Source organism: Microcaecilia unicolor, chromosome 2, assembly GCF_901765095.1.
Source record: "Microcaecilia unicolor chromosome 2, aMicUni1.1, whole genome shotgun sequence".
Lineage (NCBI taxonomy): Eukaryota > Metazoa > Chordata > Amphibia > Gymnophiona > Siphonopidae > Microcaecilia > Microcaecilia unicolor.
This window is the reverse complement of record NC_044032.1, coordinates 340,931,148-340,958,795: the sequence shown is the minus strand read 5'-3', so window position 1 is coordinate 340,958,795 and position 27,648 is coordinate 340,931,148. Positions and strand designations below refer to the sequence as shown.

Sequence of the window (27,648 nt, the reverse complement as noted above, 5' to 3'; positions counted from 1 at the left end):
AAGTCTTATGAAGAAATTTGGAAATTAATGATTGTATTGTATTTTAAATATAAATCACATTCCTCCTCTGCGGTTTGAATCGGGCCCTGAAACATAAAGCAGTGGGAAAGAATGGTATTCCACATACTGTAAAAAGAAACAAAAAACAAATGTGGTGTAATTTAAATATAAAATGCAATTAATTAAATCAGCCGTAATAGGGACAGCCGAATAATCCCATAAGACTTGAGTGAGAAAAAATCATAACGGGAACAAGGGCACTGTCCCAGAGGAAGTTCAATACAGGACATAACTGATGGGCAAAACGAATGTGCACAGCTCAAAGAAGATAGCAAAAGGCAATACAAGAAAACAGTTTATTTCAAAGAAAAAGTCTCTGTACATCAAAGTTCAGGAATCTCATATAACGCTAAAAGTTAGTGCTCTCAAACAAAGTAAAGTTTCTGTCACATAACTTAAAACAAGGCAATTAGCAAAAGAACATGGCTAAATATACAGAAGCAGAAACTGGACTGCACTCATGCCCACACATACTTATGAAGGATAGCAAAAGAAAGAAATGATCGCCGGGAAGCAAGGAAAAGAATGTTTAAAAAGATATGACTTTCCTATCCCCAGATTAACTGCCAAAAAATAAATGTTTTAGTACACAAAACAGCGCTTTTTTTTATCAAATAACACAGACTGTTTGCAACTAAAAAAATGTATATATGTATCCCTCTTTTCTCTACTAAGGGACGTCACAAGAAACCTCTCTGTACAATAAACTCTCCAGCACTGTTTCTCACTTTATTCCACAGTTCAAACAGTAATAAATGCTGTGACAAGCTCTTAGCCCTCTCACAAATATCCAAGGCTCTCAACAAGACTACAAGATAATGGGGCAGGGAAGATCCCTCCTTGAACCAGGAGAAAAAAAAACAATTTAATATCCTGAGCTATTAAGGAAAGAACAGTACATACACAAATTACAGATACTGACTTTTTATCATGCACCCTCTTTGTAGGTTTCATTATATTTAATTAAGGTTCGGAAAATAGTCGGATTAAAGGATCTCTTTGGGGGCCAACAAAGGTCGGGCTCTAACGTTTATAATTTATAGTTCTCAATGTTAGTATTAAAAGAAATTTCTTAACTTGCCATTCTTAACTTACTACACTTAAAATGTTATGTGCAAGTTAACTTACCATTCTTCGTCCAAATTATCGGTGTCCCAACCCTGCAATGGATGGGCACGATCCCGAATGGCATATCCAGTGATCTGCAGCTGAACCTGGATTCAATCTGAGTCTTCTGTTTCCTGGAATCGTCTGCTCTGGCGTCCCAGAGACAGACATGTGACTCCCAATATAATTTTTTCTCTTTTTTTTGTTTAATTTTTTTTTCTTTTTGCTTCCCCCCGACTTGAAATCTGGGTCAATCGGAAGGTCCGTGCACGACTCTCAACTCTTAACGGACGATCCCTCCTATCAATGTCGGGGACACCAATGTTTTTAGGCTCCTTGTACCCCTTCCCAAATTAACATGTACCAGCCATCCACAATTTGGGAGGAAAAAAGAAACCAAGGCTACGTGCATATGAGAGAGTATATTTTTTATTTGCTTACCAAGTACAGATACAATTAATAGTTTCTCATGAGAGATCAGTACAGTTACCTAAAGAGATGTTCACTGTCTACATCTCTGAAATACTGTTCTGGTTCAGCTGCTTATATCGTTTGTTTCAATGATTTACAGGACTTTTTTCCTGCAAATTATTCTTCTCACAGATTATTATCTAGTTCCCAGCATCTGGTTCCCTTAAGCTGCTAGAAAACATTCTTCTGTTGTTTATACTAGCTTCTTTCCCAAGTCTGCCTTGCCCGTAAGGGTATCATAATAGATCATAAATACCAGAGATCATGCAGGCTCATCAATCTCTGATAGACTGCAAAGTCACACAGGCTTATCAATCTCTGGCCTTTTAACCCATTCCATAGTGCATAACTGTGCTCATAATTCTACAGGCCGGATCGCTCTATATCTGTGCTCTGCTGTCCTTCAGGAATCTATGCTGCCATCTTGTTCTGCCTAGACCCACCTGCCACTCTCATTACTGCTGTTGCTTTTTCTCAAGAATATCGCCTGCTGAGAAGGTCGATTTGAGGGGTTAGTATTAATTTATTTGCTTAGCTTCAGCTCAGTGCTGCCAATATGCTGATGTCACTTCCTCCTTCATGTTATTTTAACATTTTATATAATTTGTAATTGCTTTATAGTATTAAGATTCTCATCAAGTATAATTTAAGGAAAACAAATATAATTAAAGAAAATAAGGAATAAAAGATGAAGGTCTGAATAGTTTTATACAGGTTCTCATTGCCTCTCTCTACATTTAAGAAAAATATTGGGTAAGAAGCTATTACTTTGAATAATATTGCTCTCCTGTGTTTATTTCTATAATGTGTGCATATAATGTGTACAGTGCTGCATATGTCTAGTAGTGCTATAGAAATGATTAGTAGTACTAGTGTCTTACAATGAATTGATAGGTATATGGACAGTATTTGATAAAGAGGTTCTCAGCCAATGAATTGCTTCCAGCAATCACTTTCTTTCTACCTTTGTTCATGATATTCCAGAAGTGCAATGCATAAGAGCTTTTAAAAGTGTCACTGGGATTCCAGACCTGAAAGTACCTTTCCCATGCAGGATAGGGAATTGGATAGAATCGCTGTGGGTTCAGAATGAAAAAATCTCCACATGTGGTATCTTCTGTACCCTTGACAACTGGCATCCCATATTGCCTTTCTACCATTCTAGTAAGTAGTTTAGGGCCTTGTTGTCCCCATATCTCTCCTCTGTAGTTCTTCACAAAGTCCTCCATGCAGTCCCTGAGAAACTGATAGTGCCTTTGGAAACCAAGTGCCGCATTGTTGCAGGACTTAGTGGTCTCCAATGCCAGGAAATCGACTTCTGGGATAGGCCTCAAGGATATCATATCTGTGTCCATGTAAATCCCACCATACTTCCAAAGCACTGCTAATCTGAAGCCATCTGAACTGACATGCGTCCAGAATTTCTCCTGGGCCGGATTTACCTGTAAATTAATGAAAGATGTTGCGTTTTTATTCTTTCACTTGTTTTGTTTCATTATCAGTATACAATCAGGAACAGATTAACACATACTATAGCATATGCTAAAGTGATTACTCCACTACAGGGGTTTTCAACCCAGTCCTTGAGGCATATCCAGTCGGTTGGCGTTTTCAGGATATCCCCGATTGGTTGGGCATGCCCCAAGGACTGTGCTGAAAAACCTCTGTTGCACTATGTAGCTATTCTGCCCTGAAAAGCCAGAACACAGTAAGTCAAATGTTTGTCAAAACTAAGATAACCCACCAGATGTCCTATAGTTACTGTGCATTTCTTAATATGAAAGCCATTTAACATTTGGATGCATTTTCAAGCCTATAGTAAAAGTCAAAAACACTGGCTGGCCAATATTCAAGGTGAGTTAACCAGCCAGGAACAGCCACCGACCGGTTAATACAATATAGTACAAAATGTATATTTCGCTATGTACCAACTAGGATCAATGCGGATAACAATTTAAGCAAAAAACTAGGCCATCACTAGTCGAAAAATAAATGTACAATAAACTTAGGGGTCCTTTTACTAAGGTGCGCTGAAAAATGGTCTGCGCTAGTGTTGGCGCGTGTTTTGGGTGCACGCAGATTCATTTTTCAATGCCTTTTTTAAATTTTTGCCCTAATTGGTGCATGTCCATTTTGGGTCTGAGACCTTACCGCCAGCCATTGACTTAGCAGTAAGGTCTCATGCGTTAACCAGGCAACTTATTCTCATATATGGGTGACATCCTCCATATATGAGCTTGTAGCAACACTCTCACCACGCATGTGCAGGTGCCTTCCCGCCCAACTCGCAAGCATGGGACTAATTAGTATATTAATATAGCTATAGGAGACAACTCCAAGGGGAGGTGGGAGGGTATGTGAGAATAAGTGGCCTGCTGTCCTCGGAGAATACCTGCTGCAGGTACAGTGGGGGAAATAAGTATTTGATCCCTTGCTGATTTTGTAAGTTTGCCCACTGACAAAGACATGAGCAGCCCATAATTGAAGGGTAGGTTATTGGTAACAGTGAGAGATAGCACATCACAAATTAAATCCGGAAAATCACATTGTGGAAAGTATATGAATTTATTTGCATTCTGCAGAGGGAAATAAGTATTTGATCCCCCACCAACCAGTAAGAGATCTGGCCCCTACAGACCAGGTAGATGCTCCAAATCAACTCGTTACCTGCATGACAGACAGCTGTCGGCAATGGTCACCTGTATGAAAGACACCTGTCCACAGACTCAGTGAATCAGTCAGACTCTAACCTCTACAAAATGGCCAAGAGCAAGGAGCTGTCTAAGGATGTCAGGGACAAGATCATACACCTGCACAAGGCTGGAATGGGCTACAAAACCATCAGTAAGACGCTGGGCGAGAAGGAGACAACTGTTGGTGCCATAGTAAGAAAATGGAAGAAGTACAAAATGACTGTCAATCGACAAAGATCTGGGGCTCCACGCAAAATCTCACCTCGTGGGGTATCCTTGATCATGAGGAAGGTTAGAAATCAGCCTACAACTACAAGGGGGGAACTTGTCAATGATCTCAAGGCAGCTGGGACCACTGTCACCACGAAAACCATTGGTAACACATTACGACATAATGGATTGCAATCCTGCAGTGCCCGCAAGGTCCCCCTGCTCCGGAAGGCACATGTGACGGCCCGTCTGAAGTTTGCCAGTGAACACCTGGATGATGCCGAGAGTGATTGGGAGAAGGTGCTGTGGTCAGATGAGACAAAAATTGAGCTCTTTGGCATGAACTCAACTCGCCGTGTTTGGAGGAAGAGAAATGCTGCCTATGACCCAAAGAACACCGTCCCCACTGTCAAGCATGGAGGTGGAAATGTTATGTTTTGGGGGTGTTTCTCTGCTAAGGGCACAGGACTACTTCACCGCATCAATGGGAGAATGGATGGGGCCATGTACCGTACAATTCTGAGTGACAACCTCCTTCCCTCCGCCAGGGCCTTAAAAATGGGTCGTGGCTGGGTCTTCCAGCACGACAATGACCCAAAACATACAGCCAAGGCAACAAAGGAGTGGCTCAGGAAGAAGCACATTAGGGTCATGGAGTGGCCTAGCCAGTCACCAGACCTTAATCCCATTGAAAACTTATGGAGGGAGCTGAAGCTGCGAGTTGCCAAGCGACAGCCCAGAACTCTTAATGATTTAGAGATGATCTGCAAAGAGGAGTGGACCAAAATTCCTCCTGACATGTGTGCAAACCTCATCATCAACTACAGAAGACGTCTGACCGCTGTGCTTGCCAACAAGGGTTTTGCCACCAAGTATTAGGTCTTGTTTGCCAGAGGGATTAAATACTTATTTCCCTCTGCAGAATGCAAATAAATTCATATACTTACCACAATGTGATTTTCCGGATTTAATTTGTGATGTGCTATCTCTCACTGTTACCAATAACCTACCCTTCAATTATGGGCTGCTCATGTCTTTGTCAGTGGGCAAACTTACAAAATCAGCAAGGGATCAAATACTTATTTCCCCCACTGTAAGTAACTTCACTTTCTCCAAGGACAAGTAGTCCAGGTAATTCTCAAATGTGGATATCCATAGCTATCAGGCACGCAGAAAACAATAACACTAGAGCAATAGGAACTTGCAACAGTGAGCTCAAAAAAGTTAATTAACCTTGTAGGAGTGGACGACTCTGTAATGTAGCATCTACGGGACTGCCAAGATGACCTCCGCCCTTGTGCATAACACTTATGAACTTTTGCCTTACCTGTGGCATGCTCCACATTTGAATAACTACTGGACTTTTGTGCACTTTTGTTCTAACAGGATTTTCTATTTGGACCTTGCATTCACATTTGCACTTTTGCTTTGTATCTAGATCTCAGTTTCCATATAATGAGCCTAGATTAGGACCTGAACCTGTGCAGTTTGAACTTTTACTAGTAGTGTGTATTTGTTAACTAGCAGCTAGATAACAAATTGTAGTAGTCAGCAAGTTAGGAGTGTAGGGAAGGCAGCAGGCTCTGCCAAAGCAGTCTCGTGATCTATGCATAGAGGCTGTATTGTGCAAACGTGCTGGAACACTGCAATAAGTTACATTTTCTTGCAAAGTAACAATTTCTGTGAAAGCTATGAAACTGACGTATCTTTTCTCTGTGAGAACTACAGAACTACTAATGTACTGCGCATGTGCAATTACTGCGCATGTGTATGCGTGACGTATGGTGTGTTTTATGCGCATGATCACTAATTTGTATAAGACCGAATGTCAGATGACGCTCAGGAGGCAGTATCCTGAGACTGAACTCAGTACTGTTCATTGCTAGCAAATAAAGGTGTCCTGCTTTCGGAATCATTTGCCTCTTGTCTCCTGATTTACTAGCCGAGGGCCTGTTTCAACCTGAAAACATGTATAAACTGTTGTGAAGGTGACACCTGGAGCAGAATAAACTAGGCCTAGGAGTTGGATTCTAAACCCCAAACAAATTCTGCAGAACTGTCTGACCAAGCCAACTGTTGCATCGGGTGTCTTGCTCAAGGCAATAGTGGGATGTGAATGTGTAGACTGAAAACCACGTTGCAGTCTTGTAAATCTCTTCAACAGAGGCTGATCTGAAGTGAGTTACCAAAGCTGTCATGGCTCTAACATTGTGAGCCTTGACATGACCCTCCAGAGTCAGCTCAGCTTGGGCATAAGTAAAAGATATGCAATCTGCTAGCCAATTAGAGATTGCGCATTTCTTGATGGCAACCCCCATCCTGTTGGGATCAAAAGAAATAACTGTCTATAGGACCTACTCTGCTCCAGGCAATAGGCCAATGCTCACTTGCAGTGCAAGGTATGCCGTGTGCTTTTGCCAGGGTGGGCATGAGGTTTGGGAAAAAAATGCTAGAAGGATGATTAACTGATTTAGATGGAACTCCGACACTACCTTAGGAAGGAACTTAGGGTGTGTGTGGAGAACTATTCTGTTGTGATGAAATTTAGTATAAGGTGGATCCACTATTAGGGCCTGAAGCTTTGTCAAAAGCAAACCTTGCATGAACCAAACAACTAGCAGCTTTCCAGAGATGGGCTTACCCTCTACATGGAAATGGCAAGCACTAATCGCACTGAGGTGAACTCTTACAGAGTTGGTCTTAAGACCAGACTAAGAGAGGTGTAGAAAGTATTCAAGAAAATGGGTCTAGGGCTTTGCCCTCATACCAGACAGCAAACCTCCTCCATTTGAAAGAATAACAGTGGAATTTTTCCTGGAAGCCAGCAAAACCTTGGAGATACCCTCTGGGAGGTAAGAACATAAGAATAGCTATATGGTTATGGTTATGAGTTATTCGAACTTTCTAGACCACTCCAGTGGCGTAGCCAAGGGTGGGCCTGGACGGGCCCAGGCCCACCCATTTTGGGCTCAGGCCCACCCAGTAGCAGCACACCTATGATGTGACTGGCAGGGATCCTCAAGCCCCAGCAGCTTAAAACTGCCAACAACTGTCCCTCCTGCATACCTTGTAAATAGCAGATCTTTGCCTGCAGCGAGTAGCAACTGATACATACTGCTCGCACCGGCCCCACAGCCTTCCCTCTGATGTATTCCCGTCTATGCAGAAACTGGAAGTTGTATCAGAGGGAAGGCTGTGGGGCCAACATGAACAGTGTGTATTAGTTGCTGCTTGCTGCCAGTGAAAATCTGCTATTTCAAAGGTATGCGGGGGAGGGGGATGTTTGAGAGACCATATGGCATGCAGGTGAGAGAGGGTGAGACCATATCACTTGTGTGACAAGCATAGGCGGTCGGTGGCCCAACTGTTTGGGGAGGCTAAAGGGGGTGGGGTTAGGGGGTGGGGTCAGGGGCGGGGCTTACATCCATAATTTTCTGACAACTCAGAAAAAAAATAAGTAAAAATAAGTCACAATTAATACCTTTTATTAAATTTAGATATTAAATATGAATCATATGTCAAAGAATAAAGTGGTTGCTCAAAGCATGTACTAACCACAATTGCTCAACTGCAAAACACTATGCACAAATTTGTGCAAAAACACACTCAGAACCTTACTGTACCATAACACTGGGCAGACCCTAATAAACCAAGATACCACCCATACGGAAAATGCAGACCATCAACAATATGAAACAAGGGATCATAATATCACAATTCTCATGTAGAGCCACAAAACACCGTTCACAATGAGCTCCTTTTATGAACGACTATATGTAGATCCTTCAAGAGGTAGTGTGTCATGATTTAGGCTCTAAAACCCTTTCTGATGATTTGGTGCCACTTCAGTAAGCCCAATACACAATCTCTCCACTGCAAAACACTATACACAAACTTGTGCAAAAACACACTCATGTAGCCTTACCAAACCATAACAGTACTAATTCCAAGGACAGGACGAGCTAAACCTTATGCGTGGAAAGGCAGCACTGTAATTACACCAGGCTCTAAACATAGTAACATAGTAGATGACGGCAGAAAAAGACCTGCATGGTCCATCCAGTCTGCCCAAGACAAACTCATATGTGTATACCTTACCTTGAATTTGTACCTGTCCTTTTCAGGGCACAGACTGTATAAGTCTGCCCAGCAGTATTTCCCGCCTCCCAACCACCAGTCCCGCCTCCCATCATCGGCTCTGGTACAGACTGTATAAGTCTGCCCTCCCCTATCCTAGCCTTCCAACCACCAACCCCTCTTCCCCCCCACCTGCTCCGCCACCCAATTTCAGCTAAGCTTCAGTGCACAACCTAGTGAAACAAAAAAAAACCCCAAAAAGAGCTGAAAATACTACACGCTAGCAGAATACTGCACCTTGATCACACATGAAAAACACATGACACAACAGATATGAAGGCAAAATACTGAACTGGAAAGTTACCTCAAGAAGTCAGACTCAGCATGCAGCAATACTAGAAAAATTGAAATTTACATGCAAAACATCACAGATGCACATTTCCAAAAGCTGACATATTCCAGTTAATAAATTCTGAATAAAATACTTTTTTCTACCTTTGTTGTCTGATCATTTAGTTTTTCTAGTAGGTTTGGTCCCAGTGTCTTCTGTTTTATGCAGTGTCTTCTTTCCATCTGATATTTTTTCTCTCACCAGGTCCACCATCCTCCTGTGTCCTTATGCGTCCTGTCTACCATCTGTAGCCCTGTCCCTATCCTTCAGTATCACGATCCAGCTCTTAAATTCAACAGTTTACCCTCCATCCATATCCAGCATTTCTCCTCTCTCCCCTCCATCCATGTGCATATACTTCCCTCCCCTCCATCCATGTCCAGCATCTTCCCTCTTTCTCTCCTACCATTCCATCCAGTGTCATCCCTCTTTCTCTCTCCATCCTTCCACCCATTATCCTCTCCCAATCCTTCCGTCCATTGTCTTCCTCTCTCACCCCATCCTTCCAGTGTCTTTCCTCTTTCCCTCCCTACCAGTTTCTTCCCTCCTTTCAGCATTTTTCCTCTTTCTCCCTCCTTTCATCCAGCCAGCATTTTTCAGTCTGACAGCTAGGGTCTCCCCCAGTTTCTCCCCAGCAGCTTCTCTCTCTCTCTCCTGCCCATGTCCCCTCTTTCTGTCCCCATCTTTCCACTCATCTCTCTCTCTCTCTCTCTCTCTCTGTGTACCCCTCTTCCATCCAGCATCTTCTCTCTGGCTCTCCCCTGCTCTTTTCCATGCCCCTGGCTCTCCCCTGCTCTTTTCCATGGCCCCCCTTTCTCCCCTGCTCTTTTCCATGTCCCTGGCTTTCCCCTGCTCTCTTCCATGTCACCTTTTTCTCTCCCCATCTCTCTCTGGCTCTCCCCTGCTCTTTTCCATGTCCCTGGCTCTCCCCTGCTCTTTTCCATGTCCCCTCTTTCTTTCTTTCCCTATCGCTCTCTGGCTATCCACTGCTCTTGTTCATGTCCCCTGGCTCTCCCCTGCTCTCCTTCTCTCTCCTTCTACCGTTTCCACACGTTCTCTTCTCTCCTTCTGGGCCGGGCCTCTTTACAGCAGCGCTGACAGAAGAAGAAAAAGAAGCGCGGGGCCGCAGCAGCGTTCAGACATGCGCTGTAGGCTCTGCCGGGCCTCTGCCCCCGGAACGGGAAATTGACGTCACGGGGCAGAGACCGGCAGAGCCGACAGCGCATGTCCGAACGCTGCTGCGGCCCCGCGCTTCTTTTTCTTCTTATTATGCTTATGCTGGCTCTGAGAGAAGCGGCGGCGGCAGCGGATGAGGGTAGGTGTCATTCTTGGCTGCCACTGCACTGCTCAATAGAAGCGGCGGCAGCAGAAGATTTCGTCGTCGGGAGTCTCTGGCTAAATTTGGAGAGGGAGGCAGGCGGGGCCGCCACGAAGGTCACAGCTGGGCTGGGGAGGCTTAGGGACATATTTTCAAAGCACTTAGACTTACAAAGTTCCACAGTAACCTATGGAACTTTGTAAGTCTAAGTACTCTGAAAATACGCCTCTTAGCCTCCCCATGCCTCTTATATGGGACGCCTATGGTGACAAGGTGGAGTTCTGCCCACCCATCTTGGGCCCAGGCCCACCCAAAACTGGGTGTCTGGCTACGCCCCTGGCACTCAAGCTGCCATGGTAGAACTAAGCGGTGTACAGTCTATTACAATAAGCAGTAGGAAAGGAATGCCATTAATAATAGGAAAGATAAACACTCTCACAAAAAAAGGGAGGAAGAAACACACAGAAGAAAATCAGAGAGTGATAGCAGAGAAAGAAAAGGTAGAGGACATCCAGTTGGTGAAAATCTACTTAATCAGACACTTCAAACACCTGTCTAAACAACCATGCTTTTAGCTAAGCTTTAAAAATCTTAAGGCAGGATTCTGTACGGAGGGGGTGGGGAAGATTGTTCCAAGTGTGTGGGGAAACATAAAGAAAAAGGCACAACGCTTAGTAGATTCATAGTGGGCGAGCTTAGGGCCAGGGAAGACAAGCCTGTGGTCATCAACAGATCGGAGCATCCATGCAGACGAGTAAGGGATCTTAAAGCAAACAAGATAGTCTGGTAGGCCCATCCAAAGGACCTTAAAGGTTAGAAGAGCTACTCTGTAAATTTTACAGTATTCTATGGGTAACAAATGGTGATGTTTGAACAGTGGAGTGGAGTGATCGTTGCAGTGAGCGTGATGTAGGAGATGAATAATGGTGTTCTGAAGAGTTTGAAGTTTTTTCAAGGATGATGGTAAACCAGCATAAACAATATTGCAGTAATCGAGCCGAAATGTGAAATGAGAAAGAATCAATTCGTGAAAAGTATTGTCTTTGAAAAAATGGTGAACTGCACATAGCTGACAGAACAGAAAAAAGAAGTCTTGGATAATTGAGTGATTTGTGGCTGAAAGGATAAAGTAGAGTCTAAGACGATCCCAAGGTATCAAAAACTTGTGACCGGAGTGACCTGGGTCCCTAATAGGGAGATAGGAAATGTAGGAGGAGACAGAGCACCAGTGAACCAGCAGGCGATCATCTTATCCACATTAAGCAGTAGTTGATGATCTACTAACCTTTTTGCAATAGAGTCTAAACATGTCTGTAATGCGGTCACAGAAGTGCGGGAAGGGTAAGAAGGGTAGGTCAGGTAAAGAAGAAGAATATCATCAGCGTAAAAATATGCTGAGATCCCTAATGAGTGGATGAGGGCCGCAAGAGGGCTCAGAAATAAATTGAATAATAAAGGGAAAATAATGGAACCCTGGGGGACACCACAGGAAAGTTGCTTAATGCTGGAAAAGGAAGAAGCGGTAAAAACTGTAGAAGAAAAGTGAGACAGGAAAGAGGTGAACCAAAAGAAAGCTTCGCCAGCAATACCCAGAGAAGCAAGATGAGAAAGGAAAAGGGAGTGATCTACAAGGTCAAAAGCTTCGGAAAAATTGAGAGAGACAGGCAGAACAATTCTGTATTAATCAGGAAAAGAGTGTATATTGCTTAGGAGTGCTGTCTTGATTGTTTCAGTGCTGAAATGTGTTTTAAACCTTGATTGGCGAGGATTCAGTGCTATAACATTATCAGAAAAGGAAGTCGATCAAAGACTACTTTCTCAAGAACTTTGGACATGAATGTGAGATTAGAGACTGGGAAGTAATTACTGGGGACTGAGGTGTCAAGATTATTTTTTTTCAGGATAGGATGAACAATAACCAGTTTCCAGATATCCAGGAACTGGCTTGAAGAGAGGCTGAGATTGATTGTTGATAAAAGAGTAGGAAGAAGGCCAGTTTAGGGATCTTTAGCCATGATGAAGGAATAGGATCACTTAAACAAAAGGTTGGCTTTACACAGGTCAGAATTTTGCCCAAAGAGAAAAGAGTTTGTATCTGGAAAGTTGACCAAACTGATGTACTTAACTGAGGAAGGAAATAAGATGAAATATTAGGAATAAAGGACAATGACTGAAGAAGTTGCGCGCAATGTGAGGAATAACAAGCAATTATCAGCACTAATTGGAATTTACGCGCATATCTTTTTAGGCATATTCTATAAAGAGATTCGTATAAATTCCAGTGTGTGAATCTGAAAAGGAGCATGGCCATGGGAGGGGCATGGGTGGGTCAGATGCATTCCTAAATTTTATCTGCGTTGTTATAGAATTTGTGGGATCCGCACCTAATTTAAGCCTGGGGGTTTACACCAGGTTTTCATTGGTGTAATTGGCCATGCCTAAAAGTAGTCAATGTTCCCAGAGCTATTCTGTAAACTACGCCTAACTGTAAGTGCGGTTTATAAAATAGCGCTAAACACTGTTTTGTTCAGTGCCAATTTTTTAGGCACCATTTATAGAATCTAGGCTTATGTAAGTTAAGTGGGTATTTGCAGATTAGACCTTAAGTGCATTGCTGGCAGTTTCTCAGGTGAGGGTACATTTACACGAATAGGTGCTAGTATTCTAGACATTTGTATGTGCAAGGGGCATGGAAATGTGGGGGCCTAGATTATAAAGTTGCCCTTATAAAAAAAAAAAAGCCTCAAAATAGGCACCTACTTAGCCTTTTTTTCTTTCGGCTAGGGTTCTGCATTAATTATAGTTAACTTTATAAAACTTCAAACTTTTTCTTTTTATTATTCATATCAGTACAAAAATATTTGTTGATTTTCCCAATTCTTATACATTTAAAGTGTTTAAATTTGTGTGCTCAGAAAAATAAATAGTGCCCTTTGTTGGGATACCAAAACAACCAAGAGTTTCTATCATCGCATACCAACAGTTCCATTATATACTGTCACATCTGGGAAAGTGAGCCCTTGTGCCCCGGCTGAGCACGGCGAAGATGGAGCAGCACCGCGCTCAGTCAGGCAGCCAGACAACCCCTAGCTTCACCTGGGAAGCGACCGCCGTTCCCCGGGAGTTGAGCCCCCAGGTGCAGGCGGCCACCAGGACTTCCGGAACTAGTGGGGTGAACGGTCACCAACCACAGAGGCAGGAAAGCTGACACAGTCCAGGAACCAGGGAGGCAGCAACACAGCAGAGTAGTCAGGAGTCAGTCCAAAGTCTGGGCAGGCAGCAATACAGCAGAGTAGTCAGAAAACAATCCAAGGGTCAAAACACAGGAACACAGGATCATAAGCTAACCGGCAGTAGAACACAGACGAGGACCGCGACCTCTACAGCAATAGAAGCCGAAGCATGGAAGGACTGGTGGCAGGGCTTTAAATAGTGTAGAAATTAGGCTCAAACATGTGCAGCTGTTCCAAGATGGCTGCCCCCATCAGAGGAGATGCTCTACGCCCAAATATGGGCTTCCTTCCTGAAGCTGCCCAAGATGGTTGCCACAACCTAAGATGCCCATCTCCAAGATGGCTGCCCTATCCTGGAGATACCCAAATCCAAGATGGCCGCCACATCCTCGAATGCCCATACTCTGCGCAAGCAGGGTGTACACTTGGAGGAGTGTAACAGAGTGTAACATATACATTTGTGTTTTCAATGATAACGTCAATAGAATTTTTGTACTTATCTTCTGTATTATGTGGCGATCATATCCTGGAAGCCTTGTTGCAACAGGCATACCCAGTTATTAACAGCCACTATTCACCATTTCACCATTCCTGGTTTCCTTCATTTCATTGCTATTATCATCAAAATTGTCAACTATCCCAACCTTGCAGTCTTGGAGGGGCATAATTGAACGCCTATTTTGGCGGTGGCGCAACAGCTGGCCGGAACCGTATTATCGAAAAAGATGGCCGGAGTTCACCGGGTTTGAGATGGCCGGTTTTGTTTTTCAGCGATAATGGAAAAAAATGCCGGCGACCTCAAACCCGGCGAAATCCAAGGCATTTGGTTGTGGGAGGAGCCAGCATTTGTAATGCACTGGTCCCCCTCACATGCCAGGGCACCCTAGGGGGCACTTTTAAAAATGTTTAAAAAATACAAAAAAAGCTCCCAGGTGCATAGCTCCCTTTCCGTGGGTGGTGAGCCCCCCAAATCCCCCCCCCCCAAACCCACTCCCCACACCTCTACTCCATTACCATAGCCCTTATGGGTGAAGGGGGGCACTTACATGTGGATACAGTGGGTGTTGGGGGGGGGGGGGGTTGGAGGGCTCAACACTTAGCACCACAAGTGTAACAGGTAGGGGGGGGATGGACCTGGGTCTGCCTGCCTGAAGTGCACTGCACCCATTAAAAACTGCTCCAGGGCCTTGCATACTGCTGTCAGGGATCTGGGTATGACATTTGAGGCTGGCATACAGGCTGGCAAAAAAGTGCTTTATTTTTATTTTTTTCGTGTGGGAGGGGGTTGGTGACCACTGGGGAACTACGGGGAGGTCATCCCCCATTCCCTCCAGTGGTCATCTGGTCAGTTGGGGCACCTTTTTGAGGCTTGGTTGTGAAAATAAAAGGACCAAGTAAAGTCGGCGAAATACTGCTTAACGCCATTTTTTTTTCCATTATCCGTGAAAGCCGGCCATCTGGTAGCCTCGCCCATGCCCGGCCATGTCCCGCCTTCGCTTCACTGGTGACACGCCCCTTTGAACTTTCGCCGGCGAGGCGACGGGAAAGCGGCGATGCTGTCAAAAAAGCAGCTTTCGATTATACCGATTTCGCCGCTTTTCCGAGATCGCCGGCCATCTCCCAATTTATGTCGGAAGATGGCCGGCGATCACTTTCGAAAATGAGCTGGTTGGTGACCTGTTATAAAATTGCCCTCATGATATCAACTTAGCCAACTGAACTATCTTCAGCAATACCTAGGATAAGAGTTGTATAAATCTATCAACAGGGCTCACTTAAGAAATTCATGGTTTTATGTCATTATTGTAGATTACCTTTCAACCCTTGAGATGTATTAGGATGTTTGTGTCTCTGGGTGTAGCTACAAACACTGCGTTATTTAGGATTACTATTATCCTTAGAGCGTGAATACTCTTGATACATTTGGGTAGGAATTGTTTCTTGTTATGAATGATATTCCTTTCTGATTTTTATATTGGTATTTTTACTGTATTTTGTATCTTGTAAACTGCTGTGATCTGAGAAGGTCTAGCAGTATAGTAAATTTTAGTAAATCATAAACCATATTTCCATATCATCAAGCTGATCAATCCATAGACTGGTGGGTTGTGTCCATCTACCAGCAGGTGGAGATAGAGAGCAAACTTTTGCCTCCCTATATGTGGTCATGTGCTGCCGGAAACTCCTCAGTATGTTCTCTATCTCAGCAGGTGGTGGTCACACACAGCAGCAGCTCTGGCTAGGCCTCCAAGCCTAATTTTTAGGTTTTGTTGAGTGCCTGGGGTTGAGGGCTCTTTTGAGCAAGTGCAAACCTGGTGGTGCCAGGTCCCTCCTTTTCTCCCCCCTCCCGCTGGCTCCGTTAAAAAAAAAAAAAAAAAAAAAAATTTTAAACGTCTTTAAAGGCGTTTATTTCGACGTTTATTTAAGCGTCTATTGCAGCTACTCACTGGGACACCAGGTCGTTACAACTCGGAGCGGACAGCAGGTAATTTTACCTTTTTATAGCGGGCGGGGGTTCCCCGATTCTTCTCCTCGTGGCACATGGCGTCGGAGGGCGAGGGCGCAAAGGGTCGCTCCCCGGGTCGCTTGAGCGCTTCTAGAGGGGATGCGGGGGTCTTAAAGCCTGATTCGCCCTTGTTGGGTGGCAGTTTCGTGACCGATGAATGTCCCGGTCCTTCCTCCGGCGTGGCGGTTTTTCCCGCCATAAACGCCCATCCCCCGCTCCTCGCCTCCGCCATTTTGGCCGGCCACGCGGCTCGGACGGCTTCTTCTTGGGCCGCCCTTGAGGTTGGAGACATTAATGCCATGAACGCCCTTAATTTGGGCGACGGCACAGAAGCGGCTAAAGTTAAGAGCCGTTCTTCCCGCGCGGCTCCTTCGCGGAGTTTCGCGCCGGACGCCATTTTGGATGCGCAGCAGGCCTCTCCCCCGCTGTTGCGAGCGCCGGTTGAGAGTGCGCCTAGGGCTGTTGCCCAGGCTGCGGAAGTGCACAGTCTGGGGGGTTTCTCCCCCGAGTTTGTTTTGCTGCTGCATCAGGCCTTCCTCATGCACAACGCTGCCCCCGCTCCCTCGTCTGGTAAAGAGGTTGAGGTTCCCAGAGGTAAACGCCCTCGGGTTGATTCCCAGGCCTTGGAGGAATTTGTCTCCTCCGATGTAGATGAGGGCAGCGTGTCTGAGGTCTCCCAACGGTCCTTTGCGGATTCCTTGGAGGAGACGGATCCCCGCTCGGATGGAGCGGATGACCCCTCTGCAGCGCGGCTTTTTCGCCCAGAGGATTTGCCCAACCTGTTGTTACAGGCCATGGACACTTTGAAGATTTCCTCTCCGGAGGACGTCTCTCCCTCAGCCCCTGTTGGCTCTGCCATTATGCTGGGGACGAAGCGCCCGCCTAGAACCTTCCACGTGCATGATGCCATGCACACCTTAATTTCGGCTCAATGGGATGTCCCAGAAGCGAGCCTTAAAGTGGCTAGGGCTATGTCCCGCCTCTATCCTTTGGCTGTGAGTGAACGTGAGGCCTATCTGTGGCCTACCGTGGATTCTTTAATCACTGCGGTGACTAAGAAAACGGCATTGCCGGTGGAAGGTGGCACGGCCCTAAAGGACGCCCAAGACAGGAGATTGGAGGCGGCCTTAAGGTCGTCCTTTGAGGCGGCTGCTTTAAGTTTGCAGGCCTCGGTTTGCGGCTCCTATGTGGCCAGGGCGTGCCTGACTATGGTGCAGCGGGCTTCCCCCTCGGATCATTCCTTGAGGGATGATTGGCCAGCCCTGGAATCGGGCTTAGCCTATTTGGCAGACTTGCTGTATGATGTCTTGAGAGCATCAGCTAAAGGCATGGCTCAGACAGTCTCTGCGCGGCGGTGGCTTTGGCTGAAACATTGGTCTGCTGACCACGCCTCTAAATCCCGCCTGGCTAGGTTGCCTTTTAAAGGCAAGCTGCTCTTTGGGGTCGAGCTGGACAAAATCGTGACCGATCTCGGCACGTCTAAGGGCAAGAAGTTACCAGAGGTCAGGGCTCGGGCTAGTGCTCGTCCCGGTACCTCCAGAGGACGGTTTCAGGAAGCCCGTCGGTACCGCCCGGGCAGGTCGGGTTCTTCTGCCCCCTCTTCCTTTAAGAGGCATTTCTCCCCCAAGCAGCGTTCCTTTCGCAGAGACCGCCGTCCCGGAGGTGCTCCCTCCGGTCCTCCCCCAGGGTCTCGTACCCAATGACGGGGTCTTGGTCCACGCCCCAGTGCAGATTGGAGGACGGCTGTCCTCGTTTCTGGGCGAGTGGACCACAATAACTTCAGACGCTTGGGTGCTGGAAGTCATCAGAGACGGCTACAAGCTAGAGTTCTGCCGACCCTTAAGAGACGGGTTTGTACTCTCTCCCTGCAAGTCTCCGGTCAAAGCTGTGGCAGTGCAGCAGACTTTGAACAATCTGATCCGCCTGGGTGCGGTCGTTCCGGTGCCAGAAAGTCAGCTTGGCAAGGGGCGTTACTCCATTTACTTTGTGGTACCAAAGAAAGGAGGTTCTGTCCGGCCTATCCTCGACCTCAAAGGGGTCAATCGGGCCTTGAAAGTGCGGCACTTTCGCATGGAGACTCTCCGCTCTGTTATAGCGGCAGTGAAGGCAGGGGAGTACCTGGCTTCCTTGGACATCAAGGAAGCGTACCTGCATATTCCCATCTGGCCTCCTCATCAACGCTTTCTGCGTTTTGCAGTCCTGGGCCGACACTTCCAGTTCAGAGCCCTCCCGTTCGGGTTGGCTACTGCTCCGCGGACCTTTTCCAAAGTAATGGTGGTCATAGCGGCCTTCCTGCGAAAGGAAGGAGTACAAGTCCATCCTTATCTGGACGACTGGTTGATCCGAGCCCCCTCTTATGCAGAGTGCGGCAAAGCTGTGGACCGGGTAGTTGCTCTTTTGAGCTCCCTGGGATGGATCATCAACTGGGAGAAGAGCCAGCTGCGCCCGACTCAGTCCCTGGAGTATTTGGGAGTTCGATTCGACACCCAAGTGGGCAGAGTGTTCCTGCCAGACAATCGGATTGTCAAGCTTCAGGCTCAGGTGGACCAGTTCCTGGTAGCCTCTCCTCTTCGGGCTTGGGACTATGTGCAGCTGTTGGGCTCTATGACGGCCACGATGGAAGTAGTGCCCTGGGCCAGGGCTCATATGAGACCACTACAACACTCTCTGCTGCAGCGCTGGACTCCGATGTCGGAGGATTATGCGGTGCGTCTTCCCTTGGATCCAGCAGTGCGCAAGGCGCTGAGCTGGTGGATGCAGACAGACAAGTTGTCTGCAGGAATGCCTCTGGTGACCCCAGAGTGGATTGTCGTCACGACGGACGCCTCATTGTCGGGCTGGGGAGCCCACTGCTTGGGAAGGACGGCGCAGGGGCTCTGGTCTCCTGCAGAGGCGAAGTGGTCTATCAACCTCCTGGAACTCAGAGCCATTCGGTTGGCGCTTTTGGAGTTCATCCCGGTACTGGTGCTGAAGCCTGTACGGGTACTGTCGGACAATGCCACGGCTGTGGCCTATGTCAACCGCCAGGGAGGTACCAAGAGCGCCCCTCTAGCCAAGGAGGCTATGAGTTTATGCCAGTGGGCGGAAGCGAACCTGGAACAGCTGTCAGCGGCCCACATTGCCGGAGTCATGAATGTCAAGGCGGACTTTCTCAGTCGCCATACCTTGGAGCCCGGAGAGTGGCAGCTATCTGCTCAGGCGTTCTTGGACATCACGAAGCGCTGGGGCCAGCCGAGCCTAGATCTGATGGCGTCATCGGCCAATTGCCAAGTGCCGCGCTTCTTCAGCAGAGGACGGGACCCTCGATCCCTGGGAGTAGATGCTCTTCTCCAACAATGGCCGACACAAGAGCTTCTCTATGTGTTCCCACCCTGGCCCATGTTGGGCAGGGTCCTAGACCGGGTGGCAAGACATCCCGGCAGGATAATCCTGGTGGGTCCGGATTGGCCCAGACGTCCCTGGTATGCGGACTTGATCAGGCTCTCAATCGACGATCCTCTGCGGCTGCCAGTGGAGCAGGGCCTGTTACATCAGGGTCCCGTGGTGATGGAGGATCCCTCCCCCTTTGGTCTTACGGCCTGGCTATTGAGCGGCAGCGTCTGAGGAAGAAGGGCTTCTCAGACACGGTCATCGCCACTATGCTGAGAGCGAGGAAACGCTCTACTTCTACTGCTTACGCCAGGGTTTGGCGTATCTTTGCAGCGTGGTGTGAAGCAGGCTCACTTTCTCCCTTCACTGCTCCAATTTCTTCAGTGTTGGCGTTCCTGCAAGAAGGTCTGGACAAAGGCCTGTCGCTCAGTTCCCTTAAGGTCCAGGTAGCGGCTCTGGCTTGCTTCAGGGGCCGCCTGAAGGGTGCTTCCCTGGCTTCCCAGCCAGATGTGGTGCGCTTTCTCAAGGGAGTTAATCACCTGCGCCCTCCTCTGCACTCAGTGGTGCCTGCGTGGAATCTCAACCTGGTGCTAAGAGCATTGCAGAAGCCGCCGTTTGAACCCTTGTCGAGGGCATCTCTGAAAGACCTGACGTTGAAAGCAGTCTTTTGGTGGCTATCACTTCAGCCAGAAGAGTTTCCGAGCTCCAGGCGCTCTCATGTCGAGAGCCTTTTCTGCAGTTCACTGAGGCAGGAGTGACTATTCGCACAGTGCCTTCCTTTCTGCCCAAGATTGTTTCTCGCTTCCATGTGAATCAGCAGCTCTGTCTCCCTTCCTTTCGTAGGGAGGACTACCCAGAGGAGTACTCTGCTCTTAAATATCTGGATGTGAGACGAGTCATCATCAGATACTTGGAAGTGACCAATGATTTCCGGAAATCGGATCATCTGTTTGTCCTGTTTGCAGGTCCTCGTAGGGGTCTGCAGGCTGCTAAGCCTACAGTGGCAAGATGGGTCAAGGAAGCCATTGCAGCGGCTTATGTGGCCGCAGGGAAGGTGCCGCCTATCCAGCTGAAGGCTCACTCCACAAGAGCTCAGGCGGCCTCGATGGCAGAGGCCGGTTCCGTCTCCTTGGAAGAGATATGCAAGGCGGCAACTTGGGCTTCGGCCCATACATTCTCCAAGCATTACCGCTTGACTGTGGCTGCTCGGGCGGAGGCCCGGTTTGGAGCTTCAGTGTTGAGGTCAGGGATGTCAATGTCCCGCCCTGGGTGAGTACTGCTTCGGTACATCCCACCAGTCTATGGATTGATCAGCTTGATGATATGGAAGGTAAAATTATGTATAATCATACCTGATAATTTTCTTTCCATTAATCATAGCTGATCAATCCATAGCCCCTCCCAGATATCTGTATTGTTTTATTCTGGTTGCATTTCAGGTTCAAGTTTACTCTTCAGTTACTTCAGAAAGACTTCGTGTTCAAGTTTTTTCACTTGGATTCTTCAAGAGTTAAGACGAGTTTGTGTTACAGTGAGCTGCTGCATTCCTCTCCCCTCCGTTTTACGGGGCTGGATTGAGACTTATAATTCTGCCGGCACTCCCTCCCGCTTCGTGCGGCTGTAGGGCAGTTTTGTACCCCTCCCGCCTCGGCGGTGTTCGGGTCAGTCAGCTCCTCCCGCGGTTGCGGTTGCAGGATAAGCCAGATCCCCCCGCATCGGCGGGTGTGGTGTCCCTCCCCCGCTCCGCGGGGATGAGCTGGACGGATTCCCCTCCCCCACTTGTGTGGGGATGAGCTGGGTTAATTCCCCTCCCCCGTTTCGGCGGTGGTGAGCTGGGCAGAGTGTCCCTTCGTGGGTGTAATTCTCTAAGTGCTGAGTCCTGCGGATGGAGCTTTGATATCGACATACTGAGGAGTTTCCGGCAGCACATGACCACATATAGGGAGGCAAAAGTTTGCTCTCTATCTCCACCTGCTGGTAGATGGACACAACCCACCAGTCTATGGATTGATCAGCTATGATTAATGGAAAGAAAATTATCAGGTATGATTATACATAATTTTACCTTTTCTCTCCGAACTTAACTGGAACTGCTTCAAACTAAATATTTGCACAATGTATCCACTGGAAAGGGAAATTTACGCATGGGAAGCACAAGAATTTGCAAACTGAGGGGCTCTTTTACATAGTTGCAGTAAGTCCAATGCGGGCTTACCGCTCGCTTTTTCGGGACTGCCGCCAGCCCAACGCAACTGCCGGCAGTAGTCCCGCCCCGTGCGCACATCATTTCTGGGGGGAAAAGAAAACCCCAGGAAATGGCTTGTGTAGCAGTAACCCGGTGATAATCAGGCATCACTGCGCGCTGCCCAGTTACCGCTGGGTTACCGTGGAAGCCCTTATCGCCATCTCAGTGGGTGGTGGTAAGGGCTCCCCGTTGCATGGCCATATGGTAAGAGTTCTCTTAGTGCATGGCCATGTGTGCTGGGGGCTTTTTTACCTGCTGCAGGAAAAATGGCCCCTGCCACTACCGCAGGGCCTTTTTTCATGACGCTTCATAATAGGGCCTTTGACCATTCAAAAGGTGCTATAAATTAACAGTTTAAAAGACAGCACTTTACTTCAGAAATGGTATATTTTAAGAGCAATGAGAGAATTATGATTTGGGGTACAGTTGGTATTGCAGTTATGAGACAGGTTACGGTAGGAGAATGCAACCACCCTCCAATGATGGGGTGACGTTAGCTCCAGAGAGAGAGATATAAAGGAGTTAAACTGGAGAAACACATAAAGTACTGATGCCCCAGTATTCAAAAGCAGTTATCCGAATAGTGGGAGTTGCTAAGCCAATAAGTGCCTTATCTGCAAATTATCAGTGGCACAATGGTGATAATTCTCAATAGATCACCTAAAGTTATGTGGGAGCAAAAAGGTCCTAAAGAAGGCACTATGGAGCACTGCATGCCACTATATAGCAAAGCTGTATAGAAATAATGGTGCCTGAAATTATTCAGCTAACCTGACTTTGTGAAATACAGACTCTGGCTATTTCCATCTTTCAGTGCTGGGGCCCAGGGCCACCGAGAGGGGGTGGCAGGGAGGTCAAAATTCTCCGGGCCTGGGCCTGCAAGGGGGGGCCGGCATCGGGGTCTCTCTCCCTCTCCTGCTCCCAGGCCGCAGTCCCCAGTCTCCACCTGCCTACCCTCAGCTCCCTCGACAGCCCCCTTCTGTCTGCCACTGGGCCTCCTGCATTAAAAAAAAAAATCTCTAATTCGGCAGCGCCTCGCGTCTGTGTGAAAGCGGCAGATCGCCTTGGGCTTTCCCTCACTATATCCCGCCTGCGTCTGATGTAACTTCCTATTTCCACGAGGGCGGGGCACAGTGAAGGAAGGCCCGAGGCGATCTGCCGCTTTCACAGGGATGCGAAGCGCTGCGCTGCTGATTTAGAGATTTTTTTTTTTAATGCAGGGGGCCCGGTGGCAGACAGAATGGGGCTGTCGAGGGAGCTGAGGGTAGGCAGTTGGAGACTGGGGACTGCGGCGCCGGCAGCCTGGGAGCAGGAGAGGGAGGCAACAGCAGTAGCAATGGGGGCGGGTGGCAGCGATCCTTGGGGCAGGGCCGGGCCTGGCTTGGTCTCTCGGCGGCCCTGCTTGGGCCTGGTGCTTGTTAGGCCTCATATTTGCTTGCAGTCAGCAAGCATGCTGAGAAATATCCCAAGGACTGCAGAATTCCCCTTGGTAATTGGGGCAACACAATGACTGGACAAACAATATGATATCTACACACCGTGATCAGTGACCCTGCTATATCTTGCATAGCATATGGCATATTGTTTTGCTTCTCCAAGTCAAAACATATGAAGTCAGCAACTTACTGTTCCAGACTGGTAGGCCCTTATTACCTAGAAAAAAAGGTATAAGAAGCCTCCACAAAAATATGATTTTATCTGGTTGTTATCCAGAGCAGTTATCAGAAGGACTGCTGTTAGTGAAACGGCCTGATTCGAGCCAGCCACATCATGGAGACATCTCCTGCTCGTTAAAGGTGGCCCTGCTGTTTGCCTGTTTGTTGAGGCATCATCGTTTTACTGTCACCTTCCCTGTTTCCTGAGTGTATTTTTGTTCTTGTTCATGTTTTGTATTATTATTCATTTTAATTCAATACAATTTCTTGGACAAAAAATAAACAAAACAGGAATTTATCACAGCTTGTGGAATTTAGCTGTGGGGCAGTATCCAGTATCCAGCATAGTGAAAGCTCCGGAGAAATAGAAGACAGTGGACAGTGACGCTGGAAAAGCTTGAGAGCAGCAACGCTGCTGGGTGTCAGAGAAGTGCACATGTTTCCACTAGCGGTAGAAGCTGGTATGCCTTTTTCAGCATTTTTCCTATTAATTCATGAAGTTGTTTGATCTTTTTCACACAGAGACATATTTATTTGGTTTCTTATTTTGTATGTGAGTCTAGTGGGGATTTTTTAGAACCAGTAGTTTTTCCCCAATTGCTTGGAGTTTGTTTTACACTGGTTCAGTTTTTGTCCCCTAGTAGGAACCAATGATATAAAAGGACCCCTAAATGTGATAGAGGGTGACGTGGAGGGGCATAATCGAACGGGGACGACCATCTCTAAGAGAGTCCACCTCTAAAGACGTTCCGGTGAAGGGCGGGGCAACCCGTATTTTCGAAACAAGATGGACGTCCATCTTTCATTTTGATAATACGGTCGGGGACGCCCAAATCTCAACATTTAGGTCGACCTTAGAGATGGTCGACCTAAATGTTGAGATCGTCGACATTAGAGATGGTCGTTGCCGTTTTTCAGCGATAATGGAAACCGAGGACGCCCATCTCAAAAACGACCAAATCCAAGGCATTTGGCCATGAGAGGAGCTGGCATTCATAGTGCACTGGTCCCCCTCACATGCCAGGACACCAACCGGGTACCCTAGCGGGCACTGCAGTGGACTTCACAGATTGCTCCCAGGTGCATAGCTCCCTTACCTTGGGTGCTGAGCCCCCCAACCCCACCCCTACCCCCAAAACCTACTCCACACAACTGTACACCACTATCATAGCCCTTAGGGATGAAGGGGGCACCTACATGTGGGTACAGTGGGTTTCTGGTTGGTTTTGAAGGGCTCATATTTACCACCAACAGTGTAACAGGTAGCGGGGGGGGGGGGGGGTATGGGCCTGGGCCCGCCTGCCTGAAGTGCACTGCACCCACTAAAAACTGCTCCAGGGACCTGCATACTGCTGTGATGGAGCTGGGTATGACATTAGAGGTTGGCATAGAGGCTGGCAAAAAATGTTTTTTAATATATTTTTTTTTTGGGTGGGAGGGGGTTGGTGACCACTGGGATAGTAAGGGGAGGTCATTCCCTACTCCCTCCAGTGGTCATCTGGTCAGTTCGGACACCTTTTCGAGGCTTGGTCTTGAAAAAAAAGGGACCAAGTAGTCGGCAAAATGCTCGTGAGGGACGTCCTTCTTTTTTCCATTATCGGCCGAGGGCGCCCATCTCTTAACCACGCCCCATCCCGCCTTTGGTACACTGACGACACGCCCCTATCAACTTTGGTCATCCCCGCGACGGAAAGCAGTTGAGGACGCCTAAAATCGGCTTTCGATTATGCCGATTTGGGCGACCCTGGGAGAAGGACGCCCATCTCCCGATTTGTGTCGGAAGATGGGTGTCCTTCTCTTTCGAAAATAAGCCTGATAAGCTTTAAGATTTCCCCTATCAGGAAATTTGAGGTTCCAGTTATTTAATTATTTTTATTATATAAGATATCGAATATTACGGCTCTGTTGGAATTTTGAACAAACTTTTTGGTATGTAAGTATTGTCTTTTAGAAGTTTGTTATCCCATTACGGAAGTTGTATTCTATTAAAAAAAACAACAACAAATAAAACAGTTACCTTTTGGTACCAAGGATAGAGAGGAGTGTCTTTAAAAACGTCTTCAAAGTCTAAGGGAAGGATGTGGACATTTGCAATAGATGACAGCAGTGGAATGGCCTTGTAGAAGGAATTCTCGGTGACAGTCAAGTCTTTGGTCAGCCCTTTCATGAAGAAATAAACACTTCTGTTGGGGTACGTCCGAGCTGCTGATTCTACTGCACATACTGCTAAAGGGGAGGGCTCCAGTTTCTCTGTGGTCTCAGCGAAAAAGATTCCAGTATTAGATTTAATAATGTCTTCAGCTGTGAACTGCCTATTTAAGAATCTGTGCAATGTCCGTAAAGACTCCGTTTTCATCCAGTAGACAGCAGAACAAATAAATATCAAAAAGAAAAGAGGTAGACATAATATCCATAATTTCATGACTGATTGTTGGAGTAAAGCGCTGTAGGACCTAGTGAGAGAAAAAGAAAGTGGCCTGATATTAGAAATTTTGAAATGCCCATTAAAAGGCTGCTATATTCATATTTCACTTTGAAAAGAAGCTGCCATTAACTGGTATGAACATTTATAAATATAACATATTATTTCAATTCAGCAATGCAAGGAAAAGAGCAGAGCAAAAAGACATAAAAACAACATCACAAAATACAAATAAAAAGCAATTCTAGGTACTCATATTTGTGAGTATGGTGCTTAAATATTATTCTATAAATGCCACTTAACTTACATAGGGCCCCTTTTACTAAGCGACAGTAAGCCCAATACAGGCTTACTGCTCGCTAATCCATAACTACTGCGGGGCTACCGCAGGAGCCCGGCGGTAGTTCCCATCCCCAGCATGCGCCATTTCCGGTGCTACAAAATTATTTTTTATTTTTGTAGCACTGGTGCAGTGCTGCGTGCAGCCCAGTTACCGCCGGGTGAGGTGGCAGTAAATGAACCCCCCTGAAATGGCCACGCAGTAAGTGATTCACTTACTGCATGGCCATTTCTTTAAAAAAAAAAAAAAAAAAAAGACAGCCTTTTACCTGCTGCGGTAAAAGAGGGCCTCAGTGAGCGTAAAAAACATGCCCTGATGCTAGCACAGCCCCCCCCCCCCCTTTTACTGCAGCTTAGTAAAAGGGGCCCTTAGTGCATATTTGAGAGAGAGTGCACACAGAATGGGACTCCCACTTATGTGCATAACTTCCAGAATATTGTAAGTTTCATGCATTCCTGCCGAACTTAGGTGCATGCAGTCACACCAGCTTTATAACTAGCAGAAGTGTGGGCACTTATGTTTTAGGCACTTTGGGGTCCTTTTACTACTAAGATGTGGCAAAAGGGTGCCTGCGCTGGCATTAGCGTGTGTTTTTGACGCACGCTGAGGTCCCCTTTTACCGCAGTGGGTAAATGGCAATTTGTTTTTAAAGAAATAGCCGTGGAGCAAGTAAAGCACTTGCCACATGGCCATTTTCAGGGGGGAGCACTTACTAACTCCCATTTTGAGGTGGCATTAAGAGCTCCTGCGCTAACCCAGCAGTAACTGGGTAACAGGCGGCATTGCCCTAATACTTCTGGGTAAACACCAGTGCTATTGCACGTGCTGGGGTGAGAACTACCACCGGGCTGCTGTAGTAGCTCGGCAGTACTTCCGATTTAGCAAGCGGTAAGCCCGCATTGGGCCTACCACTGCTTAGTAAAAGACCCCCTCTGACAGTTAAACACTAAGGGGTCCTTTTACAAAGGCTGCTGAAAAATGGCCTGCGCTAGTGTAGGCACGTGTTTTAGAAGCACGCAAATCCATTTTTCAGCGCGTCTGTAAAAAGGCCTTTTTTTGGCCAAAAATGGGCGTGCGGTAAAATAATAATTGGGTCTGAGACCTTACCGCCACCCACTGACTTAGCTACATTGAATCTGACTTTGCTTGGGATAATGTGTGATATAAATATTTAAAAGCCTTTGGATGCATGACTGGGGACACAAACATACACTTATTTATTCAATATCACAATTCCTCATGTATAGCCACAAAACAACCTTTTAGGGTGGAAAGAGTTCACAATGAGCTCCTTTTATTATCGACCAGTTAGAGATAAGAGTTTTCAGTTTTGTCACAATATAAGTCATCACAAGAACAAAATATAAGAAAACTAATAGACTGCATTAGGGGCTTATAGCCCATTTAGTTATCTACTATAATAAAACGCACCTTCAACGTTCTGAAGCTGACTCCGTGGCTTCAGTGAAGGGTTCGTAACATTCGTAAGTCTGTCACATCTCTCTCTGCCCCGCCCTCGCGTCAAAACGTGATGACGTCGAGGGCGGAACA

At 46.9% G+C, this 27,648-nt stretch overlaps 1 protein-coding gene across 2 annotated transcripts in view; it reads right to left on the bottom strand.

The window, feature by feature from the left end:
• Positions 1-1,588: 1,588 nt before the first annotated feature.
• The window catches only part of LOC115463685 (alpha-1,4-N-acetylglucosaminyltransferase-like), a 105,452-nt gene continuing 79,392 nt past the window's right edge, over positions 1,589-27,648 (bottom strand). For both annotated transcript variants that reach the window (XM_030194406.1, XM_030194407.1), the window contains 2 exons: positions 25,353-25,788; positions 1,589-3,080 (listed from right to left, as the gene is read on the bottom strand). In XM_030194406.1, coding sequence (XP_030050266.1) covers positions 2,508-3,080; positions 25,353-25,757 — 978 coding nt within the window. In that variant the 5' untranslated portion in view covers positions 25,758-25,788 and the 3' untranslated portion in view covers positions 1,589-2,507. The remainder of the gene's footprint in view (positions 3,081-25,352; positions 25,789-27,648) is intronic.